We start from the raw sequence: 22,741 nt of genomic DNA on the forward strand, positions 1-22,741 counted from the left end.
CGACTTTCAAGGATGTCTTCTCTTGGTGATAATTTGTGGATTTCTTTCTGGGTCAAGCATTAAGTCAGAGGCTTGTCATGAAGTAAGTTCTGAGAGAAAACGAGGAGCTCAAGCAGCTGTCTGCCTCCACGCCGCCATCTTGGCCGGAAGTCTCTCAGATGAAGAAATTAAAGATATTCCAAGTAACCCCAGTAGACTTTGGATAGTAAACACCATCTGAATTCAGAAAAAGAACTATGGAGATTGAGTGTTAATCAACACATGCTATGTTCTGGTAACATCTTTTTTTCTGTTTGTTTGTTTTTTTCCTCTCCCATAGATTTTCCCTTTTGTTCTGATTTTTCTCTCTCAACATGTTTCATAAAGAAATTAAAGCTATCTTTAGTCATATGAAAAAAATGCTCTAAATCACTATTGATTGCAGAAATGAGAATTAAAACAATTCTGAGGTACCACCTCACACTTCTCAGATTGGCTAAGAAGAAAGGAAAAGATAATGATAAATGTTGGAGAGGATGTGGGAAAACTGGGACACTAATGTATTGTTGGTGGAGTTGTAAAATGATTCATCTATTCTGGAGAGATTTTGGAATTATGCCCAAAGGACTGTCAAACTAATGCATCCCGTTTACAGATACTGGGTCTGTATCCAAAGGAAATTATAAAGGAGGGAAAAATGTTTGTAGCAGCTTTTTTTTTTTTTTTTTTTTTTTTTTTTTTTTTTGGCAAAGAACTGGAAAATGAGTAAATGTCCATATACTTCTACTAATATAGCATAAATTTTCATTGGTTCTGTTTTTGCTATGTTGTTATACTGCTATCTATATAGATTTTTTAGTTCCCTAAGATTTCCAAATTCTCCCAAGAATCTCCTGTCTAACTTTGCCTCACTTATTCTGCCCTTGAGAAGTTAGTTAAATTTTATATTTAGCCTCTCCCCAAATTTCCTTTTTATTTGTTCTGCTGTTCCTTTCTATCTTTTTAAAATTCTGATTCTGCCCACCAGTGTGTTCTCTGTCCTTCCAATCTTTGTGCTGTTTTCTACTTAACATATATCCCAGCTATGATTCAATCTGAATCATTGATAAAAAGTAGTGAAGTGTTCAGAATCATGGGAAGACAAATCTCTTGAGCATTCTACTGCACACCTCCAAGATAGTTTTGATACATTAGTGACTATTCTGAGTCTAGGCTTTTGAACTTGTGCACTTAATTGCACTGGTTCTCTTCTTTCCATGTTTCCCATAAGAACATAATTATTATATTAGATTGTAAGCTCCTTGAGATCAGGGATTGTTTTGGGCCTCCACATCTCCAGAGTTTAGCAGAGGGCCTGGCCCAAAGGAGACACTTAATAAATATTGATTGATTAATATAATTTGCAATAGCTATTTCCCATCCATGAAATGAAATTCCTCCTCACCTCAACCTTACAGAACTTTTTTTTTTCCTTCAAGATTCAGCTTAGATGTTACCTTGCTCTTGATTTCTACATCTGCTATTTCCCTGTCTCTGTAACTTCCTTTCATTTAAATATATTTAAATATATTACATGTATTTGTATATACACACACATATATATATACACACACTATACACACATATATACATATATATAGATATAGATATAGATATAGATATATAAATACAAAATAATTTAGAATGGGGGGAGGAGACTACATTAGAAAATGGAGAAATCAGGAAAGACATCTTGAAGGAGCTGGTATTTGAGCTCATACTTGGCAATGTATAAGAGTTCTAATAAGCATAAACAGTGAAAAGCTGTGAAAAGGCATTAAAGGCCAGAGATGGAATGTTGTTTGTAAGACATCAAGAGGTCAATTTAGTTAGAAGATAGGATGCTAAGGGGGAGTAATGTGTGTTCAGCCTAGAAAGATATATTGGAGCCAGATTGTAAAGAACCTTAATCACCAAATGGAGGAGTTGGCAGTTTTTTTTCTAGATATAGACAGAAAACTCTTTAAGTCTTTTGAGCAAAGTAAGTGAAATGATCGGACATAGTTTTTAGGAATATAAATTTTATAGCAACACAGAAGAAGTCAATGAATGAGAGAGGTTAAAATTAAGTAGAGAGACATAATTTGAGGAGAGGAAGAGTGATATAATTGAATGTATAAGCTTAAGTAGGCAAATAAAGAGGAAGATGATAGGGGAGAGGGAAATAGAATTGATGTTAAGGTGATTTAAGGAAAAGGGGAAACACTAGATTGGTGACTTTTTTTTCTTTCTCATTTTCTGAGAAAACTTTAGGTGAAAGAGTGATGTAGGTGGTCTGATTGGAAAAGAGCTTCACAACAGTGTTCAATGGGCAATGAAATAAAGATTCAAAATTTTGATAATTATTATCAGAAGTATAATTCATAATCAAGGGTCTATGCCTCAAACTTTGCATGGACTGTATTACAGTGATACTTTTTCTACGAAGGAATATCATCATGAAGGTCTTTATATCCTAACAAAATTTCCCACTATTTTTTGTTGAAACTCTTTTCTCCTAGCCAAACTATATAGCATTGGCTCATTAAGACAGTTGCATAACTGAGGAAAGCTGAAGTCGATATTGTTTCCTTCTTCATTCACTTTTGTTTTCTGCTGCAATCCAATGGTCAGAATATGATGGTTGCCCAAAGCTGATGGCAGCTGTTGTCATCTAAACAAGTTTCCTCTCTGTGGGCACTTATAACTGCTCTTTGGACTTCTCTATAGGGTTAACACTTGGGACAATAAGATATTAATGAAACCACACAAATTACCAAGGAAAACCTTGCAACTGCAATAGCTACATTGAAACCATTCATAGTTACCCCACAACATTCTTAGATCTTGAGAGCATGGGCAACAGATGCACAACATGATTTAAATCTATATCATTTTCCCTTACATTTTTTAAAATCAGTAAATTCAATTTGTGGCTGTAAATAGCACAGTTTGCTTTGGTATTAATTATGTAGAAGAAACACTTAGATTACAATCTAAATTGTGATCTCTACTGTACTTACTATCAGTTTAAGATGTGACAAGAAATAAGGTGCAAATGTATTGTTGGCCTGAGGGAAATGGGAATGAGGGTGAAGGGTGATCAGGCAATAATAAAGCAAGCAGCCAGAGCTGAGGGATGGGAAGGAGAGAAAATAGATTTCTGTTAATTGAAAAAAAAAAGTGTGAAATGATACATATGCTTTTAGATGAAGTCATTGTACTATTAATTATAATTAACTGTTTTACTTTTTAAAAGAGACCTCTAATAAAGTAGGAGTAATTTGTAAATGGATGTACAGTATGTCAGTAAAACTGAAAGTAACCACAACAAAAATTAGTCATCCAACATAACAAAAAGGCAAGTGAATGGTCAGAGTTCATTAATATCAAGAAGGAAAATTAGATATAAATTGCTCCAATAAGTTATCTTGGAAAAGAACATTCAGGGAAAATATATATTTCTCACAGAATATACTTGGGTAGAGAAAAGAGAAAACATATTCCAGATAATTAAACCTCAAGTTTTAGATCCCAACAAGAGTTAATATTATGAGGGAGAGAGAGAGGAGAAGAGGATATTTCTGAACACCACCAAAGCATTTCACTTTTGACCTTGATTCCTGAATAAAAGGGAAGAATGAGTGAGTGCATAAATATTAAATGATATGGTAAACACCAATTATGTGCTGGGCTTTCTGCTAAGCACTAGAGATACAAATTGAAAGTTAGGCAGTACCTGACCTAAAGAAGATTATGTTCTAATGGTGCGGAAGATAGCACATAGAGGAAAAGCTACTGCTTTGGTAGTTTTGGTCTGGACAGTGATAAGAATGATGAGTGGAATCACAAAGCAATCACTTGCCATAAACTTTCCAAAAACAATAGTTATATTAATTTGATTGCTGTTTCAAAAATCATAGGTAGAAACATGGAAAGATTTTAAAAGTAGATAATAGTTATTATTGGATGGGATTTGAAGTATGGTCTGGACCTGGCTAGAAAGAGTAGCTTAGATAAATTTACACTCACTCATCAATCAATGTAACTCAGTGCCGGTGTCAACTTTCAAAGCCAAGTGAATGAACACACCTGGGAATTGGGGAATATACTGTGGGTCTGGTCAGAAGGAAGTATTACAGATGGGGGAAAAAAGGACCAGATGTATGATAGAAGGCAAGAAGACAGAACATATTGCTGTATAAGGTGACAAGTGAAATAAATGAGCATTTTCTAAGTATCTATAATGTCCTAGGCAATGCTAAGGGCTGGATAAGTGGACCTTCTCACATTTCTATGCATTTAGAGTTTCCTTACTATTGCTATCTACAAATCTACAAAGTGGGAGGCATTAGTTCCTCTTATCTCAGAAATACTAGGCATTTGCTTTACCATTGAGACTTTAGTGAAAACAAGGAGACATATAAAAGCACTGTATAACTGTAAAACACTATACCAAGTAGGCAAATATTACTATCAATAGCAACATGTAAATAATTATGAATTAATTTGATTAACCCAAAGTAAGGAGCCATTGTACCTGATTTAATCAGGGAGGTCTTGATATTATTAATTAGATGACTTTGTATATGACTTGTTCATCTTAATGTGAACTTTAAAAAATTCATCAGCTTGACAGACATTAACAAACACGAACATTTTCATATCAAAAGAACTTAAAGGTTTTTATAAGAAACTGAGTCTGTTATATTAAAAGAAATGGTATCACACTCACATTGAAATGGAGACTACAACAATATGGAAGGATCCCTCCTGTTCATATATTGAAATGTCATAATAATATTATGTTCTATTGTATTTTTGTTTTGTTAAATATTTCCCATTTTAATCTAGTTCAGGTTACACTTGGTAATGTTGTTACAGGCCACAAGTTTGACACATCTTTTGTACAGCAGTTTCACTTAAATCTGTAATAAACTGAACATAACTAACACTGAATTACTTGTCTGAATCCTCTTCTGATAGTCTTTTGTGTTCTGTGTATTTTTAAAAAATCTTTCATTAATACCGCCTTTTTTCTTTTACGTTTGTGACTCTTTACTTATTGGATTCTTGTATTTACAGTTCAATGTCAATGTTATTTCCTTTGTGCTAAGTATGCTAAGCCCCACTCTGTTCTGACCATCCAGAATCCTTAGTTCATAGAACCAAAGGATCATATATTTAAAATTGGAAACAATCTCTGAGGGCAATTAGTCTAGTATACTGATTTCTTACATGAGAAAACAAGGACTCACAAAGTTTTAGGGTCTTGCCAAGGTTCACATGAGAAATAATTAGCAAAGTTTGGTGGTGAATTCAGGTCCTCTTATACTTTCCATAAAAAATGTTTTCAATAATTTCCTTCCTTATTGATAAAATTCTTTAGAAACTGCCCTAGGGGCTTTGCTAAGTTACTATCTTTTTACACATCTTGCAATTCACATCCTCCTGGTTTCCATCATTTCCTGTTTGATGGAGGTGTCTAGGTGTACTCATTCTTGTGTGATTGAGGTAGATCGGAGATAGCATTCATAGAAGTTGAGGAGGAACTAGGAACTAGGAGAACAAGGTATTCAATGAAAATTGGGATAGGGATGAAGAAGATGATTATAAAAGCTTCTTGAGGGAAAAAAAAGAATGACTCAGATATTGATAAAAGGTAGCAATTACACATCTGATTACTTTCTGAGTAATGGTAACAGTGGAAATATGTGAAAATAGTGATAGGGAAGAAGGAGTACATAAACTTCTCTTCCTAGTACTGTGTTCTAGGATGTCAGAAGATAAGATAGATTGGTGCAGATGATGTTGAAATTAATATCTTCAAGAGAAACCCAGGTTTCAATGAGAACTAACTAGAATATATAATGAATGTGGTGGGGAGGAAAAAGGCAAAAGATTGTAATTGAAAAAAAGATTTTGTTAAAAATCTAGTAAAGGGCATGGTGGCAAAGGAGAGCAGGGGACAAATAGGAACTGGAGAAGGCCAGGTTCAGATTTATTATGATAGGGGCTGGGGTTTGTCTTTCCTATAATTCCCATAGTGATTTGGGGCATCCAATATGACAATCAAATATACTAAGAAACAGCTGAGAAAATGTACTGATTGGGCATTCATCATTCCACCAGAAAAATTAGATATACCCCACCTCAAATGTCAGTTCCAGATCTTTCTGAGCAATCCCTCCGCTAATACTAACCAAACTCTGACCACTTTAGTAGATAGTTTCATAAGTTATTATGGCCAAAAAATTTAATTACCCATTGACCAACCTTTTTTTGAAAATTTTTTTACAAAATTATTAAGGCTGGTCTTTAAAAAGAAACACTCTCTGTCTTTGTAGGACCTGGCAAAACTGTTGCTCCAACTGCATAGCCTTACAAAACCCAACATCATTTCCATGCTTTGATGGGCCATCAGAAAAGCCCTGAGTAACACTTTTGAAGAATACATCGTATAGTGAATACCCACTATTCCCAAGGACTTTTTTTACTCTTGGAATAAACACTCTATGGGAAATTGTCCCTCTCCAGAGCCAAGAGTTTCCTATAAACTTAAATGAATTCCACAACCATCTCTAATCTTATACATGATGTTGTTATATGTGTACAGGAAAGTTTCTGATTAGAAACACGATTCATCAGAATCATTGCTCTAGGATGTGTAAACAATTCTAACTAGTAAACATACCTTTCAGTTAATGCTGATTAAAAAACATTCAGAATCCAAAGTACCACAGTGGCACCAAAAATAGATCCCTCATGTCATTGATCATGTAAGACTAATGGTTATGCAATCTGTAACAACTCTCAGACTTTTGCATTGACATATATTTATATATTTTTGACACTCTCTCCTTTAAAGCCTTCTATTTGCTGGTTGATAGTTTGGCTGTGATATTAGTCATACTATCAATTGTAATTTCCTTTAATTTAACCACGATATTTACAACCAGTGCCTTTTTTTTTCTTTTTTTTTTTTTTTCCGTAAAACTGAATACATGGGACGTGATTAATGAGAGTACTCTATTATTGTCTCCTGAAACCATCAGAACTAATCTTATCTATCCCTTGTTAAAATTCCCAAGGTTCTTTACTTTCCTGAGCTCTCAGGAAGAGAAGATGTAATTGAAGGTAATAGAAAATGCAATTAATTAATTTAATGAAAATCTGTTTAAAATATTAGTGATTCAAATTCAATGAAGATAGCTCAAAAATAAGTTAGGATATCTAGATATAATTCTCATGTCTCATAGATAGACTTTAATAAAGATCTATCAGGTTGACTTGAGAACAGTGCTTTAAATATATGGCCACAGTTATGCGACCTCCTGAGACCACCAGTTTGTCATTAATTTGACAGTTAGCTAGAATTCTCTAATTAAATAGTTTAAATTCTCATACATTTTTTAGTAGAAAGTCTTCCTTGTCTGTTTGGCCTAATTTTTAAAGGTCAATAAATGCCCTAATGGTCCTGCATGAAGAATATTTACTGAATGAAAAACCCATTTCTTTGCTTCTGTGTATTTGAAAGAAGTATATAGTGTCAAATAAGAATTGTTTGTGAGTGGTGGTGCATGTTTTAAAAGACTCCTTTATGGTGAGTATGAATATTTAGAATCAGTATCATCCCAGCACTTAGACCTCTAATGGAGAATTAGTTTGAGAAGTTCTGATAGAATAAAAGATTCAGAATCATATCTATACAGATGTTATTATGGAGACCAGAGGAAGGGATTCAGGAAGAAGTCATCTCATAGGATGAGTTCTTGGTCATTTAGAGAAAATCGTGCTTGTATATGTGATTTTCTCAAGTGCACAGATTTAACCAAAGAGTTAATTACTTGAACATCCACAAACTCTTAAGGTCTTGACAAAGAAGAGGCAGTGAAATTCAATCTTCTTTTTCTATGCTTCCTCAATTGAAGTTCTCATAAAGACTTGACCAAAGACATTCTGAAAGAAATAGTCTCTCCTAATAAAGGTCACCAAATAATAAATTACACTCATCAGTGCAAAGCTGTAAATAGCAATTTTGGCATTTATCATATGTAACAACAAATGAACCCTTAAGCCAACTATAATTTGTGATGGGAAAGCAAGAAAAGAAGTACTTAAGACAAATTGAGTTAGAGGTGGACTATGTTGGTATTAATAAGCTGATTTCTAGACTGCTGAAGGAGTAGGATTATTAGGTGTTTGCACTTTCTAAATTTCTATACCCTGGGACAAGTATCCCTAACTGGGTCACTTTCAGATTAGCAAGATGTTTTTTTCTAATAGGTCCATGTCACTATCAATCTGCAAATCATTGTTCAACTTAAAAAGGATATTTTATTTAGCTTCATTTATTTAAATAATCACAAATTAATTTTTTACTTCCCCTCCCCGTGCATTGAATTGGAATTAAAATGATTCAACTTGACTTTTTTATATGTTGTGTGATCCTTTAAACAGAGTAAGAAACAGGACATTCCTCGGGAAGATCAGGGCCCAACCATCAAGAATTTGGATTTTTGGCCCCAGCTCATCACTTTGATGGTCACAATTATTGATGAAGATAAAACTGCATACACACCTGTCCTGAATCAGTAAGTATTCTGCTTTAAAAATTGATGGAGTTGGCTCCATTAAAGTGAATTTACCAAAGAAGATAAGCCCTTATAAATATTACCACAAGAAGTTACAGTTCAAACATTTTTAAATTGTCGACAAATGAAGTTTAAAGTCTTTCTATATGTTTTCACTACTTGAATTAGCATTAAAGTAAAATTAACTAACTTAAGATGTTTGACTCTGAATATAGAAAATTCCTAACATAGATAAAACATGTTCATTGAACTGGGCTGGATAGTTAAGCAAAGCTTTTCTGACTACCTTTTTTAATAACCCATTTTTCATTCTTTCAGCATGTCCTTGCCATTTTCTGTTTGTGCAGAGCTAGAAAGAATATTAAAGGTAAAATAGAGAAGGAACTTTACAATAATTAAGGATGCTTGTGTCTGAAAATCTTACCTTAAAAGAGTTGAAACTATTAATTCTTAGAAATAGTTTAGATTAAATATTTCTTCACTAAAAACTGTACCTCCATGCAAAAAACATCAGTTTGTCATGTAAACATAGATAAAATGGCCCTGAGTTATTATTGTAAGATTTTACCAAATTATGCACCCACTGAGAACAAAGATCATATGTTATCTCCATCTTTATATCTCCCTTGGTACTGTACTTTGCACATGGTGAATAATGATTAAGATGGAAATGTGAAATTTCTATAATACTTTAAGTCAAAATCATTTTATAAAATAAACATTACAAGTATAATTATCCTTGTTTTATGAATATGGACACTGAGATTTAGGGAAAGAACCACTTAAGGGATTTGGTATAAAACTGAAAACTGCTTTCAAGAACTATCAGACATTTCTGGATTTTTTTTTTTTTTACTTTGGGAAAGTTACTTAGGCTTTCAATGTTTCCAGACACTTTCTCATGCTATAAGTTGAAGAGTAAGTATTGCTCTCCATTGGTAGAGAGACTTTCTTCACAGGGAGTTCCTTATATCAATGAAATTATCAGCCAATCCAAAAAAGAAAAGAAAGAGGAAGATATTGAAGGATAAAAGGAAGAGGAAAAAAGGCCTCTAAAGTAAAGCATAGTGTTTTTGTATACAATACAAGTGTTAAATTAAGGGTTATTTTTAATTAAGGTGATAGTTTTTCATTTCTATTAGAATTTAGTTATTGGGGATTATTTCCCAAAATAATTGATTATACCTTTACGCTTACTGAGTTTTAGAAAGCAAATAGGACTATCGTTATTTAGCCACTTTAATTGCATCCAACTCTTTGTGGCATCATTTGGGGTTTTCTTGGCAAAGATACTGGAATGATTTTGCCTTTTCTTCTCCAGGTCATTTAACAGAAGATGAAATTGTTAAACAGAGTTAAGCGATTTACATGAGGTCACACAACTAATAAGTATCTGAAGCCAGATTTGAAATCAGAAAGATGAGTCATTTAGTTTTTTCCACAATGTAGAACTAGTAAAATGTTTTATTGTAAAATGGTAGGACATTAACTTTCATCCCAACCCTTTTTTATTCACCTTAATACCCAGAAATAGCCAGTTTCTACAGCACCTGCTTATGTTCTATACTGAATCTTTAAATCAGCAAACCCACTATGGAGTTGTGCTCAAGATAAGTTGTGCTAATTAGGGGCAGTAATGTACAATGAGTATGGTTACTGAAACTGGGATGGGAAGACTGTCATATTTATATTTCAGTTTGTTTTAATCTCTGCTACTAAATGAGACATGAAGTGAAAAGAAAAAAAGATATTGAAAGTAATATCATGGCTTTTTGATACCTATAAACCAGTGAAATGAATCCTAAAAATAATTGAATAATTCTTCCTTTGGTCCAATCCTGGGGCTTTATTTCTTTACTGAAAATCTGGACTTTGGTTTATGCTGATATATAGCCCTTTCCTAAATTGCATATGTCTAACCTATATTGAATTGTTTACTGTCTTGGAAAAGGGGAATGGGTAGAGAGGGAGAATATTCTGAAACAAGTTTTTGCAAACGTGAGTTAAAAACCATTTTTGCATTTATTTGGAAAAATAAAATGCTATTAAAAAAGAAGGAAGAAATTTTCCCCAAAACAGGTGTTATTTGGCTGTTAGCCTTTCTAGAGCCATCGCCATCTAGTTTCTTTTGGTTGGTTGTTTTATAAGATTTCATAGGAATTTGTGCCACTATTTTTTTTCTTTTGTTATTAATCTCCATAGCCTTTGAAATGAGAAGATTGCTAGTGTCTGGACTAATGTGATTGTTAATAGTAGAAACAGAAACAATTCTATAGTGCCATAAACTACCTCTCAAGGTGCTAGGGTTTGAGGAAGTAAGGACAAAAGAATCATTTGCTCTAGGCTAGTTGCATAACTACTGTAATTCCCTAGCCATCCATGTGAATTATTCCCTCCAAGATAGCAGGCAGTTTAGAGGCTTTAAAACCATTTGGTATCAACATTTTTGAAATAATGTTATTAGTAATAAAAATAGATAAGTTAAATACTATTCTACCACTGCAACAGGGGTGATAATTAAGAAATATTTTCCCCTTATCATATGAAGGGACACATTTTATTGCCCAGCAAGAAGAGAAGACAAATAAAAAATGGTATCTTAGAATCCAAAGCAGTTTGTTTTGACCTTTCAGTCAATAAACATTTATTGATAATGTAAGGAAACCTTCACTTTCCTCTCTACTAAGTGACTCAATAGATACTAGGCTTAGAATCAGGAAGGTCTGATTTCAAATGTAATCTAAGACAGTTAAGTAAACTTTTTGTGGTCTCAGTCATCTAACTTGTAAAATGGGGATAATGATAATAATAATAGTAATAGCACCCACCTTGGAACTATAGTAAGATGATATTTTAAAAACACTTAGCACAGTACCTGGCTCATATTAGGTACCATATAAATGCTTATTCTTTTCCTTACTTCCATTTCCCTCTTAGTAACTCCAATAATCTTTTTCTGCTTTCATCTTCCTTGACCTCTTAATGATATTTAGTACCATGGATCCAAGTTTCCTTGAAAAAAATACTGCCAATGATTATGAAGTTTTAGATAAGAAATAAGATCCTAGGACCACAGGCTGTTTTCCAACTTGTTCTCCTTTGAAGGCAAAAGATTCAGAAGGGAAAATTTGACTTAGAATTGAAGCAAAAAAGATGTCTAAGTAGCTGTGTGACCCTGGGCAAGTTACTTAACCCCAGCCTCAGAAAAAAAAAAAAATGTCTAAGAATCAGATAAGTACTTGGACCATGGCTTAAAATCTAGGGATGATAAATTTCCTGGTCAGAGTTGGTTCCCACTAAATCATCTCTTCCAGATACCCTTTACATCCTTTCATTCACACATATGACCTCATCTCCTGTTCAGCACCTTCTCATCCTTCCTACAGTAGTCTTCTGATTGATCTTTTAGCTTTTCAGTTCACTCCTCAATATAGCTAGACTTGATTATCCCTTAAACATACCTAACTCTGTCATCTTTTGGCTCAAGAAGTTCCTGTGCCTCTCCACTACTTCTAGGATAAACAAACACTTCTATTTGGCATTTAGAGCCCTTTACAGCATGTATCCAGCCTTTATTATCAAACATTTCATGTTACTTCACCTCATACCTTCTATTCTGGTCAAAACAGCCTTCCTTGTATTCCTTCATACATGATATTTCATTTATCTCTGTGCCTTTACAAAGATTCTTCTCTACGACTTAGCTTCATAATAATGTCCTACACAAAGTCTTTCCCTTAAATGCACCTCCTTCTCCCTCTCTCTGTCTCTGTCTCTCTCTGACTCTGTCTCTCTCTGTCTCTCAATGTCTCTCTCTCTCCCCTGATATAACATAATATTTACTTAAATGTATACATATTGTGATTCTCTCCCACCATCCTTGAAAAGGAAAAAAAAAAGGTCCTGGAGGGGAGAGATTGTTTTTATAAATTGGAAGGACAAATTTAATCTTTGTTCTTTTTTTTTTTACCCTTTATACCCTCCATTTAGTCCTTGTTTATCCAAATTAAACATCCTAATCCTTTTTATACAATCCATATAATCCATATAATGAAGCAGAAGAAAGACTGGATTTAGAATTACAAGACCAGTTCTTTCAGTTGCTAGTAAACTTTGGAATGTCCCTTTGTCTCTCAATTTCTTCATGTCCTTTTTTAGGGAGAAATCTATGGTTCTTTGACTCTTACTAACTTTTATCAATCATGTACTCCATGTATCTATTTTTCCATGATAATGGAATCTCTCCAACATTATTCATTTGCTAGTTTTGTAGTGTGAGGTGGAATCTCAAAATTGTTTTAAAATGCATTATTTATAATTGATTAGTTTTATGATAAAAAAGTGTGGGAGAGGGAGAGGGAGAGGGAGAGGGAGAGGGAGGAGGAGAGAGAGAGATTACAATTGGGAGTTAGAGATGGAAAAAGTTGGAAAGGGAAGATTGGGAGGGAAGGAGAAGTGAGCAGAACATCATAGATATCATAATAGATATAGAACTTTATTCTAAGTCTGAGATGCCTAGTGCATATCACTTTAAAAAAGAGAAATTTAAGACTAAAAGTTACAGAAAAATTTCTGATCCTTATTGATAGATGAATCTTCTCTCCTAAGACATCTCTGATATTGTGAAATCAAAGTTATTTTTTTAATTTTTTTATTAATTTTATAATGATACATTTTTGACAGTATATATACAGGAGTAATTTTTTTTATAACATTATCCCTTGTATTCATTTTTCCAGATTTTCCCCTCCCTCCCTCTACTCCCTCCTTTAGATAACAGGCAATCCCATACATTTTACATGTGTTACAATATAACCTAGATATAATATATGTGAGTAAATCCAATTTTCTTGTTGCACGTTAAGTATTGGATTCCGAAGGTATAAGTAACCTGGGTAGATAGACAGTAGTGCTAGCCATTTACATTCACTTCCCAGTGTTCCTTCTCTGGGTGTAGTTGTTTCTGTCCATCATTGATCAGCTGGAAGTGAGTCGGATCTTCTTTATGTTGAAGATAACCACTTCCATCAGAATACATCTTCATACAGTATTGTTGTTGAAGTGTACAGTGATCTTCTGGTTCTGCTAATTTCACTCAGCATCAGTTCATGCAAGTCTCTCCAAGCATTTTTGAATTCATCCTGCTGGTCATTTCTTACAGAGCAATAATATTCCATAGCCTTCATATACCATAATTTACCCAACCATTCTCCAATTGATGGACATCCATCCATCTTCCAGTTTCTAGCCACTATGAAAAGAGCTGCCACAAACATTTTGGCACATACAGGTCCCTTTCACCTCTTTAGTATTTCCTTGGGATATAAGCCCAGTATTAGCAATGCTGGATCAAAGGGTATGCACAGTTTGATAACTTTTTGGGCATAGATCCAGATTGCTCTCCAGAATGGCTGGATTCTTTCACAACTCCACCAACAATGTATTAGTGTTCCAGTTTTCCCACATCCCCTCCAACATTCATCATTATTTGTTCCTGTCATCTTAGCCAATCTGACAGGTGTGTAGTGATATCTCAGAGTTGTCTTAATTTGCATTTCTCTGATCAGTAGCGATTTGGAACACTCTTTCATATGAGTGGATATAGTTTCAATTTCATTATCTGAGAATTGTCTGTTCATATCCTTTGACCATTTATCAATTGGAGAATGGTTTGATTTCTTATAAATTAGGATCAATTCTCTATGTATTTTGGAAATGAGACCTTTATCAGAACCTTTAACTGTAAAAATATTTTCCCAATTTGTTACTTCCCTTCTAATCTTGTTTGAATTAATATTGTTTGTGCAGAAACTTTTTAGTTTGATGTAATCAAAATCTTCTATTTTGTGATCAATAATGATCTCTAGTTCTCCTCTGGTCATAAATTCCTTCCTCCTCCACAGGTCTGAGAGGTAGACTATCCTCTGTTCTTCTAATCTATTTATGATCTCATTCTTTATGCCTAAATCATGGACCCATTTTGATCTTATCTTGGTATATGGTGTTAAGTGTGGATCCATATCTAATTTCTGGCATACTAATTTCCAGTTTTCCCAAATAATTTTTTCCAAATAATGAATTTTTATCCCTAATGTTGGAATCTTTGGGTTTGTCAAACACTACATTGCTATAGTTGTACCCTTTTTTGTCCTTTGTAGCTAATCAGCTAATCCACTGATCAAACAGAAAACAAAGTTCTGATCAAACAAACAAAAAAACCTCTTGCCTTTCTCACTGTTGCTTGGTATAAGAAATTGTTTACATTTTATGCCCAACCAAAATAATAGGTCATTGGGCTCCAGCCCAATTTCAAAATGAAAGAAACAAAAAAAACCACAAGCAAACAACAACAAAAACAAAAAGGTGAAAATACTATGCTTCCATCCACAGTCTCCATACTTCTCTCTCTGTATGCAGATGCCATTCTCCATCCCATCTATTGGAATTGCCTTAAATCACCATATTGTTGAGAATAACTAAAGTCTATCAATTTAATTATTACATAATCTTCTTATTGCTGTGTAAAATGATCACCTGTTCCACTCACTTTACCCAATATTAGTTCATATAAGTCTCTCCAGACTTTTCTGAAATCATATCCTGTAGGTAATTTATTTTTTATTTATTTATTTATTTATTTATTTATTTATTTATTTATTTATTTATCTGTCTATCTATCTATCTATCTATCTATTTATTTATTTATCTATTTGTTTGTTTATTTATTTATTTATTCGTTCATTCATTCATTCATTCATTCATTTATTTATTTATTTATCTGTTTATCTATCTATCTATCTATTTATTTATTTATTTATTTATCTATCTATCTATTTATTTATTTATTGATTGATTTATTTATTGATTTATTTACTTATTTACTTATTGCTGAGGCAATTGGGCTTAAATGACTTGCCCAGAGCCATATAGCTAGGAAATATTAAGTATCTGAGGCTGGATCTGAACTAAAGTCCTTCATATACGATAAATAATTCAGCCATTCCCCAACTGAGGGGCATCCACTTAATTTCCAGTTCCTTTCCATTGAAAAAGGGCTGTTACAGGTTTTTTTTGGTGTGTTTTTTTTTTTTTTTTTTTTTGGTTTGGTTTGCACATGTGGGTCCTTTCTCCTCTTTCATGATCTCTTTAGGATACAGGCCTAAAAGAGATACTGCTGCATTAAAGAATACACACTGTTTTATAGCCTTTGGATATAGGTTTTTTATTTTATTTTCTCGTAAATTCATTTATTTTTAATATACATTGCTTTATGAATCATGTTGGGAGAGAAAAATCAGAGCAAAAGAAGAGGGGGAGAAAGAAAAAAACAGAAAAAAGAAATGAACATAATATGTGTTGATTTACATTGATTCTCGTTAATTCTTTTTCTGGATGCAGATGGCAGTTTCTGTCCAAAGCCTATTGGGATTGCTTTAGGTCACTGAACCACAAAGAACCAAGTCTTTCATAACTGATTCTCAACTGATCCTCATACATTCTTGCTGTTATTGTGTATAGTGTATTTCTGGTTCTGCTTGTTTCACTCAGCATCAGTTCATGCAAATCTTTCCAGGCCTTTTTAAAATCAGCTTATTCATCATTTTTATAGAATAATAATATTCCATTATCTTCATATACTACAATGTGTTCAGACATTCCCCAATTGACGGCAATCCACTTTTTCCAATTCTTTGTTGCCACAAAAAAGCTGCTGCCCATGTTGCCCATGTGGGTTCTTTTCCCTCCTCTATGATTTCCTCAGGATACAAATCCAGTAATGGTACCATTAGGTCAAAGACTATGCACAGTTTAATATCCCTTTGAGCATAGGTCCAAATCGATCTTCAGAATAGTTGGATCATTTCCACCAACAATGAATTAATGTTCCAATTTTCCCACATTCCCTCCAACATTCATCATCAATTTTTCCTGTCATCTTAACCAATCTGGGAGGTATGAGGTGGTACCTCAGAGTTCTTTTAATTTGCATTTCTTTAATCAATAGTAATTTAGAGCATTTTTCCATATAACTATAGATGGCTTTAATTTCTTCATCTGAAAATTATCTATTCATATCCTTTGACCATTTATCAGTTGGGGAATGACTTGTATTCTTATAAATTTGACACAGTTGTTTATATATTTTAGAAATGAAATCTTTATCAGAAACACTGGCTGTAAAGATTTTTTGTCAGCTTTATACTTCCCTTTTAATCATGTTTTTGTTGTTGGTGGGTTTTTTTGTTTGTTTGTTTTTGTTTTTGTTTTTGTTTTTGTTTTCAAAACCTTTTGAATTTAATGTAATAAAAGTTGTCCATTTTGCCATTCATAATCTTCTCTAGTTTTTCTTTGGTCATAAATTCTTCCCTTCTCCAAAAATCTTATAGGTAAATTATCTCTTTTTCTCCGAATTTGTTTATAGTATGCCCTTTATGCCCAAATCATGTACCATTTTGACTTATTTTGGTATGGGGTGTGAGATACACATCTATGCTGTGTTTTTGACATTATTTTCCAATTTTCCCAGCAATTTTATGAAATAGTTCTTATTCCAGAACCTGGATTTTGGGGGTGGCCAGATTATCAAATACTAGATTACTATAGGCCTTGATTATTGTGTCCTGTGTGAAGTCCCGGTTAGGACCCTGAATACCTTAGAATCAGCCAGAGTCAGGATAAGCAAGTTTTTATTCTTGGTCTTTAGCAGAAGTGAAGAGAGTGGATGTGTAGGATCTTTGCATCCTCATCTCTTCATCTCTCTAGCAGAAGTGACCCTGGCTAGTCTCCCTGCACCTCCTAGTCCCTCCCACAATTCTCTGTATTCACCAAAGGATTGGGCCAGCACAGCATAGTGGAAAGGGCCATTTTCCAAGCAGATTTCTATATTGTCCAATCAGTAATTAGCCTCAAGTGCTTGATTGTCCCATGTCAGTGCATTGACTCAAGAGTTTCAGCCCCTTAAAGGGAGAAGTGAACCACTCCCTCCCTTCTCTTCCTCCACTGCCAAAGTGACTCTGGCTTGTCTTACTCCACTTTCTTATCCCTCCTACAATTATCTGTATACACCAAAAGACCAACCCAGCACAGAATAGTGAGAAGGGCATTTTTTAAGCATATGCTAATAGAGTATTGTCCAATGGGCAATTAGCCTTAAGTGTTCTGTTGTTTGATTCCAATACACCTATTCAGAGTTTCAGCTCTTTACAATCCTGTATATCTAATATATTCTACTTATTCACCACTCTATTTCTTATCCAGTACCAAATGGTTTTGATGACTGCTGTTTTAAAATATAGCTTAAGGTTTGGTACTGCTAAGCAACCATTTTTGGTACTTTTTTTTTTGATTACTTCCCTTGATATCTTTGACCTTTTGTTCTTCCAGATGAATTTTGTTATTATTTTTTCTAGTTGTAAAAAATAAGTTTTGGCAATTTGATATGATACTGAAGAAGTAGACCAATTTAGGCAGAATTGTTATTTTTATTATATTACTTCAGTTTATCTATTAATGAGGGAAAGGAAAGGGGGAACCCCATTTCTCGGTGCATAGATAATTCAATGAGGCATAATGAATGTACAGGCCAGAAAACCTAGATTGAGAAATAAAAGGTTTATTGTAGAAATTTGGAAGTAAAGTTCAGTTAGAAAGACTCCAGGGCCAGAGGTGGCCACTGGGCGGGCAGGAATCCCTACATGGCTGGAAGGATACCATGTGTTGGCTGGGAGGGCTCCTGCAATGAGGGAGTTCCGGCTTACCTCTTTTATACCCAAAAGATTGTGGACAGTACCAAGTTCTGGCGGGCTTTTAAGTTAGCTCAGATCAGGTGAGGGCTGGGGGAAGCTGAGCTGATAGTAGGGGGTTGGGCTTGGATACTCTTAAAGGGACTTCAACCCCCATCAGTTCACCCCTTAAACAGTTGAGACTTAAATTCATTTAAGAAAAAAGAAAATTTGGGGCAGTGTCCTTCATTTAAGGAAAGGTTGAAGATTATCTCCAAAGATCTTCAGAGTAGCAGGGTCCCCTCATCTTGTTCCCCCCTCAAACCATCGCCTTCAGATGCATGTGGGAAAAGTAGCATTGATCTCTTTAACTGCTTCGAGCTGACAAGGGTGGTAGAGATTTGGGGTTGCATGCCAGGAGGTGAGGCGTGAGGTGTGGGGGATGGCAGCAGGGCATCGAGGGGGTATTCCAGTCAGTTGTCCCTGGTCAGTTGTCCCCAGTCAATGTTCTCCAGGCTGAAAGGCCGGCTGAGAATCCAAAGTGTGAAGACTAGAGAAAACAGATCTTGGGAACAGATTAAATGTGGGGTGTCATCCAGGGTGGAGATGGTGACATTCAGGAAATAGGGCCTTTAGCAAGAAATGCATTAGGTCCCTTCTATGGGCTGCTTGTCTGATGGCCCATCTAATTATCAAAGATAAATAGGAGAAAATGATGAGAGAAAAAGATCTTTCACCCTTAATTTCCAGGAAAGCTAATTTCTCCTGGGTTTGGGATTAATGGGTGTGGATTCAAGTCAGGGGAGGCAAGAGGCTTTGATATCTAGTAGATTTAATGAACCACTACTCTTTTGTAAGGCAGGGTCTAGGGATGGGTATGTATCCCCAGTTGTCAGAGCTGAATATCAAGATAAGAATGCGGTTTAAGCTCTTGGAAATGTTGGAAAAACTGCTTTTTTCTTGGAGAGAGTTAGTTATTCAATAAGCAAAGATCCTGAATCTTTTCGTTCCTAGTTTCCCCACTCTTTATGGAGGAGGGATGAAAAGTATCAGCATAGCCTACCCAGTTTACTGACCCCTGAGGTATTCGGGCTGTCCTGAGATAAAAAGGAAACAGGGCCAGACCTCAAATTCCTACCAGGGAGCAGGACGCTGCAGGGCCAGTTCAACCCTTGTGGTATTCTGTGGTGGTGAGAAGGCAGTTCCTCCTGCTCGAATTCAGGGCAGAGACTAGGGTCTTCTAAGGCTTAAGTCTAGAAGAGATTTGCATTAAAAGGGCACCTCTGCTTCTGAGTGTCTGGAGGTAGGAGTTGCCCTGAGAAGAGAACGGAGAGTCTCAGGTTAGTGAGATAAAGGAAAACCAACAGGTGTTAGAAATCAGTTTTGGTCTTACAGATCTCTATTAGTTGTCCAGTAGCAGACAGATGACTAGGCTAAATACTTATTTGGCCAAGCATTTAGGATACAATGATTACATATAATCAGGCTAGAAATAGCAAGGTATGACATAATTGAATTGCATTAACAATTTCTATTGACTATTGCTCTGATGTTCAAATCAGTTACATGAAGAAAAAATGCAAGAACATAAATTCTAAACAAATATTTATCATAACCTTATATTGATAACAATAAGAAATTTGTCCCCATAGGTTCATATCCAAGTAGATGATATTCATACAAATCAGTTTGTTTTAAAATACCCAATGCAAATACTATCATATACAGAATGTCTAATTCCACATAAGAGAATTCAAGAAATTAGCAGTTCTTTTAGAAATAAACCCTACCAAAGTATGATGGCATTCACAGAAACCCAGGCTAAGTTTGAATATTGCTCTTTTTCCCAACCTTTTCAATTCAAAGGGGCTAGCTTCCTAACAGCAGGGAAGCCCTGTTAAGGTGGGTGGAGAGATATTAGTTCAGTGGAGTTTATTAAGAGGCAGTAACCAGACCAACTCTATAGCTTTCATTCCCTTTAGGCGTCCTTAAGAGAGAGAGAAATATGACAAAAACACTTATTTCGCCAGAGTTGTGCCATATCATCTCAATGAGCAATGCTTGGCTTGAACATAGAGCTCCAGACAGCTTCAATCAAGTCCCAGGAAATTGAGCTGTCCCAACTTGCTGATAGAGTTTGTGGGGATGTGTTCTCATGAACAGGAAGACTGAAATAGAGGTGAGAGCAACATTGGAGTAGGTCTCTAGAGAGATGACATAGTCAGTGGAGACAGCATCTTGGTAAGAGATTCCATAGCTTGGGATGGGAGAGGCATTCTACTATTCTGAAACATAAGATCTTATCAAGTAATCTGATAAAGAGGCAGGGGAAGGTTTTGCAGGACTAAGAGGCAGGGAAACTGAGGCAGGACTGAATCAGGATAACTAGGGAAACTGAGTCAGGACAATAATAAACCAGACTAAACAAGAAAGTGCAAGGACTTGTGGCAAGGACCAGTTTCTCCCCGATAACTCCAGAATTATTAGCATAGAACGGTACTCCTTATTCAGAGAGACACATGCCTCCCTGTTTGGATCTCTGCAGTTGGGGGGCATCTCTGCCAGAGATGGACAGTCTTTAGGTCTGTGGTCATTTGTGCATTTAACTCAGCGTCTGGTGTGTAGCAGTGCTCAGCTAGTCCTGCTGCCCTGAAAAGGCACCCCAAGTCAGGGGCTCTGAGAGAGAAAGACAAAAAATGGAGTTTGAGAGCTTCATTCTCTCTCTCTCTAGGGAGACAGATTTCTGAGTAAATTATGCAATTAAACCAAGAGACAGGCCGCCCCAAAACATTATAGTTCTGATGTCGAAATGCTGAAATAATAAGGAATTGGGGTAACAGGGGTGGAGAAACAGATCAGAGAGACTGCCAGTCCTAGGACAGGTGTCTGATTTTGGTTGTTTCTAAGGAATAATTTCAAAGACTGAATAAGGGATTTCAAAGTTAAAATATAAGCCAGCCAATCATAGTCTAGTAAATTTTAAGCAAAGAGTAAAATAGTTTCCAATTCGGCCTGAACTGAAATAAGACGTCAGTTTTTCCCAATTTCCTGACTAGGTGAAATCTCAGTTTCCCTCCTCCCCGCTTTACAGAAATTACATAACAGATTAGTAAATTTCCTGAAACAGAAATAGTCAAACAGTTTTATGCAGCAATAGTCAAATAGATTTATACAGCAATAGTTAAACAGGTTTATACAGCAATAGTTAAAAGTTTTTCTCATACAGAACAATAGTCAAACAGTTTTATGCAAGTCCCCCAGTTTTAACGAGTCTTAAAAAAAAAAAAAAAAAATCAAAAAATTTGAAGGCCGGCCTATCAGAACCTTCTATGCAGAAAAGAAATCCCACGTGACCTCTCCTTACAATGTTAGACGAGGCAGAAGGGAAGGCAGCTAATATTAATGCAGAGAATAGTGAGTCAAAGACAAAAGACCCTAACCCCAACCATCTTCTAGTGATTAGGGTGTGGGGGCGTTTGGGGCATTTAAAAAGGTCAGACCCTAATTGGAGATAAGCAACTCTTGAAGCAAGTTGGGGGTTGGGCAAGTAGGGAGAGATTGGACCTCTTTCAGGTGTTAATGTAGCCTTTCTCTAAAAGGCAGCTTGAGGGACAATCTATTATTCTATATCCCTGGCTTCCTGGACTGAAGCCAGAGAAGTTCAGTCAAAAAAGAGACAGTTTAAGGAAACTGAAGCAGTAAAAAAAAGACCTGTTGCACACCAGAACAGAGAAAGATTCTAGCGAGGCGCCAAATTAAAGTAGTTAAGGAATGTTTTTTAAATAGTTTCAATCTCTTAATTCTCCTCCCGCTGCAGTCAGGATGAGAGAAAGATAAAATAAACTATTTTCACTCTCTTAACAATTAATTTGCCTGGATTCAAAATTTTGTTCCCCAGCCCAAATTACAAAGATCTCCTTTCTGAAGCTCTAGCCTGGCCCGGATCAGAACTTAGAAAGGGCATCTTTTAATTGTCAGTATATGAGGGGGTATAGGGGGCATCCAATAGAGAGAAATAAGAAAGTGTGCTAGGAGCTAAAAGTCCTGAACCAAGAGAAAGTCAGGAGTTCCCACCTGTAAGATTACTGAGACAGAGAAAGGCTTGAACAGTGAGCAAGTAAGTATGCCCTGAGGCTTAGAAAGAAAAATGGGCAGTTTTAAAATCCTACCTAGAGAGCATGGTCTAATGCAGGAAACCGAGTCCCATTTTAAAAGGTATGGGACAAGCTAGTTCTCTGAGAGTGCTGGAAATCTTGGTTCCTTTAAGAGCCAGGTAAAAGCTATGGAAGGGTGTTTCTAGAGATCTTGAAAAGAGTCCCCAAATCTCCCCACTGTACCCCAAGAAGGGGAAAGGATGGGAGCATTTAAATGGCAGGTTAATCCACATGGGAGAGTTGGAAAAGAGAGAGGATGGAGGAAGGGAGAGCT

The 22,741-nt window shown here is 35.4% G+C and overlaps 1 protein-coding gene across 3 annotated transcripts in view; it reads left to right on the forward strand.

Annotated features, from left to right (window-relative positions):
- Positions 1-22,741, forward strand: part of UNC13C (unc-13 homolog C) — a 744,253-nt gene that overhangs the window by 502,064 nt on the left and 219,448 nt on the right. For all 3 annotated transcript variants that reach the window (XM_074294550.1, XM_074294552.1, XM_074294551.1), the window contains one exon: positions 8,458-8,591. In XM_074294550.1, coding sequence (XP_074150651.1) covers positions 8,458-8,591 — 134 coding nt within the window. The remainder of the gene's footprint in view (positions 1-8,457; positions 8,592-22,741) is intronic.

This window comes from Sminthopsis crassicaudata, chromosome 2 (genome assembly GCF_048593235.1).
Source record: "Sminthopsis crassicaudata isolate SCR6 chromosome 2, ASM4859323v1, whole genome shotgun sequence".
In the NCBI taxonomy this organism is placed as follows: domain Eukaryota; kingdom Metazoa; phylum Chordata; class Mammalia; order Dasyuromorphia; family Dasyuridae; genus Sminthopsis; species Sminthopsis crassicaudata.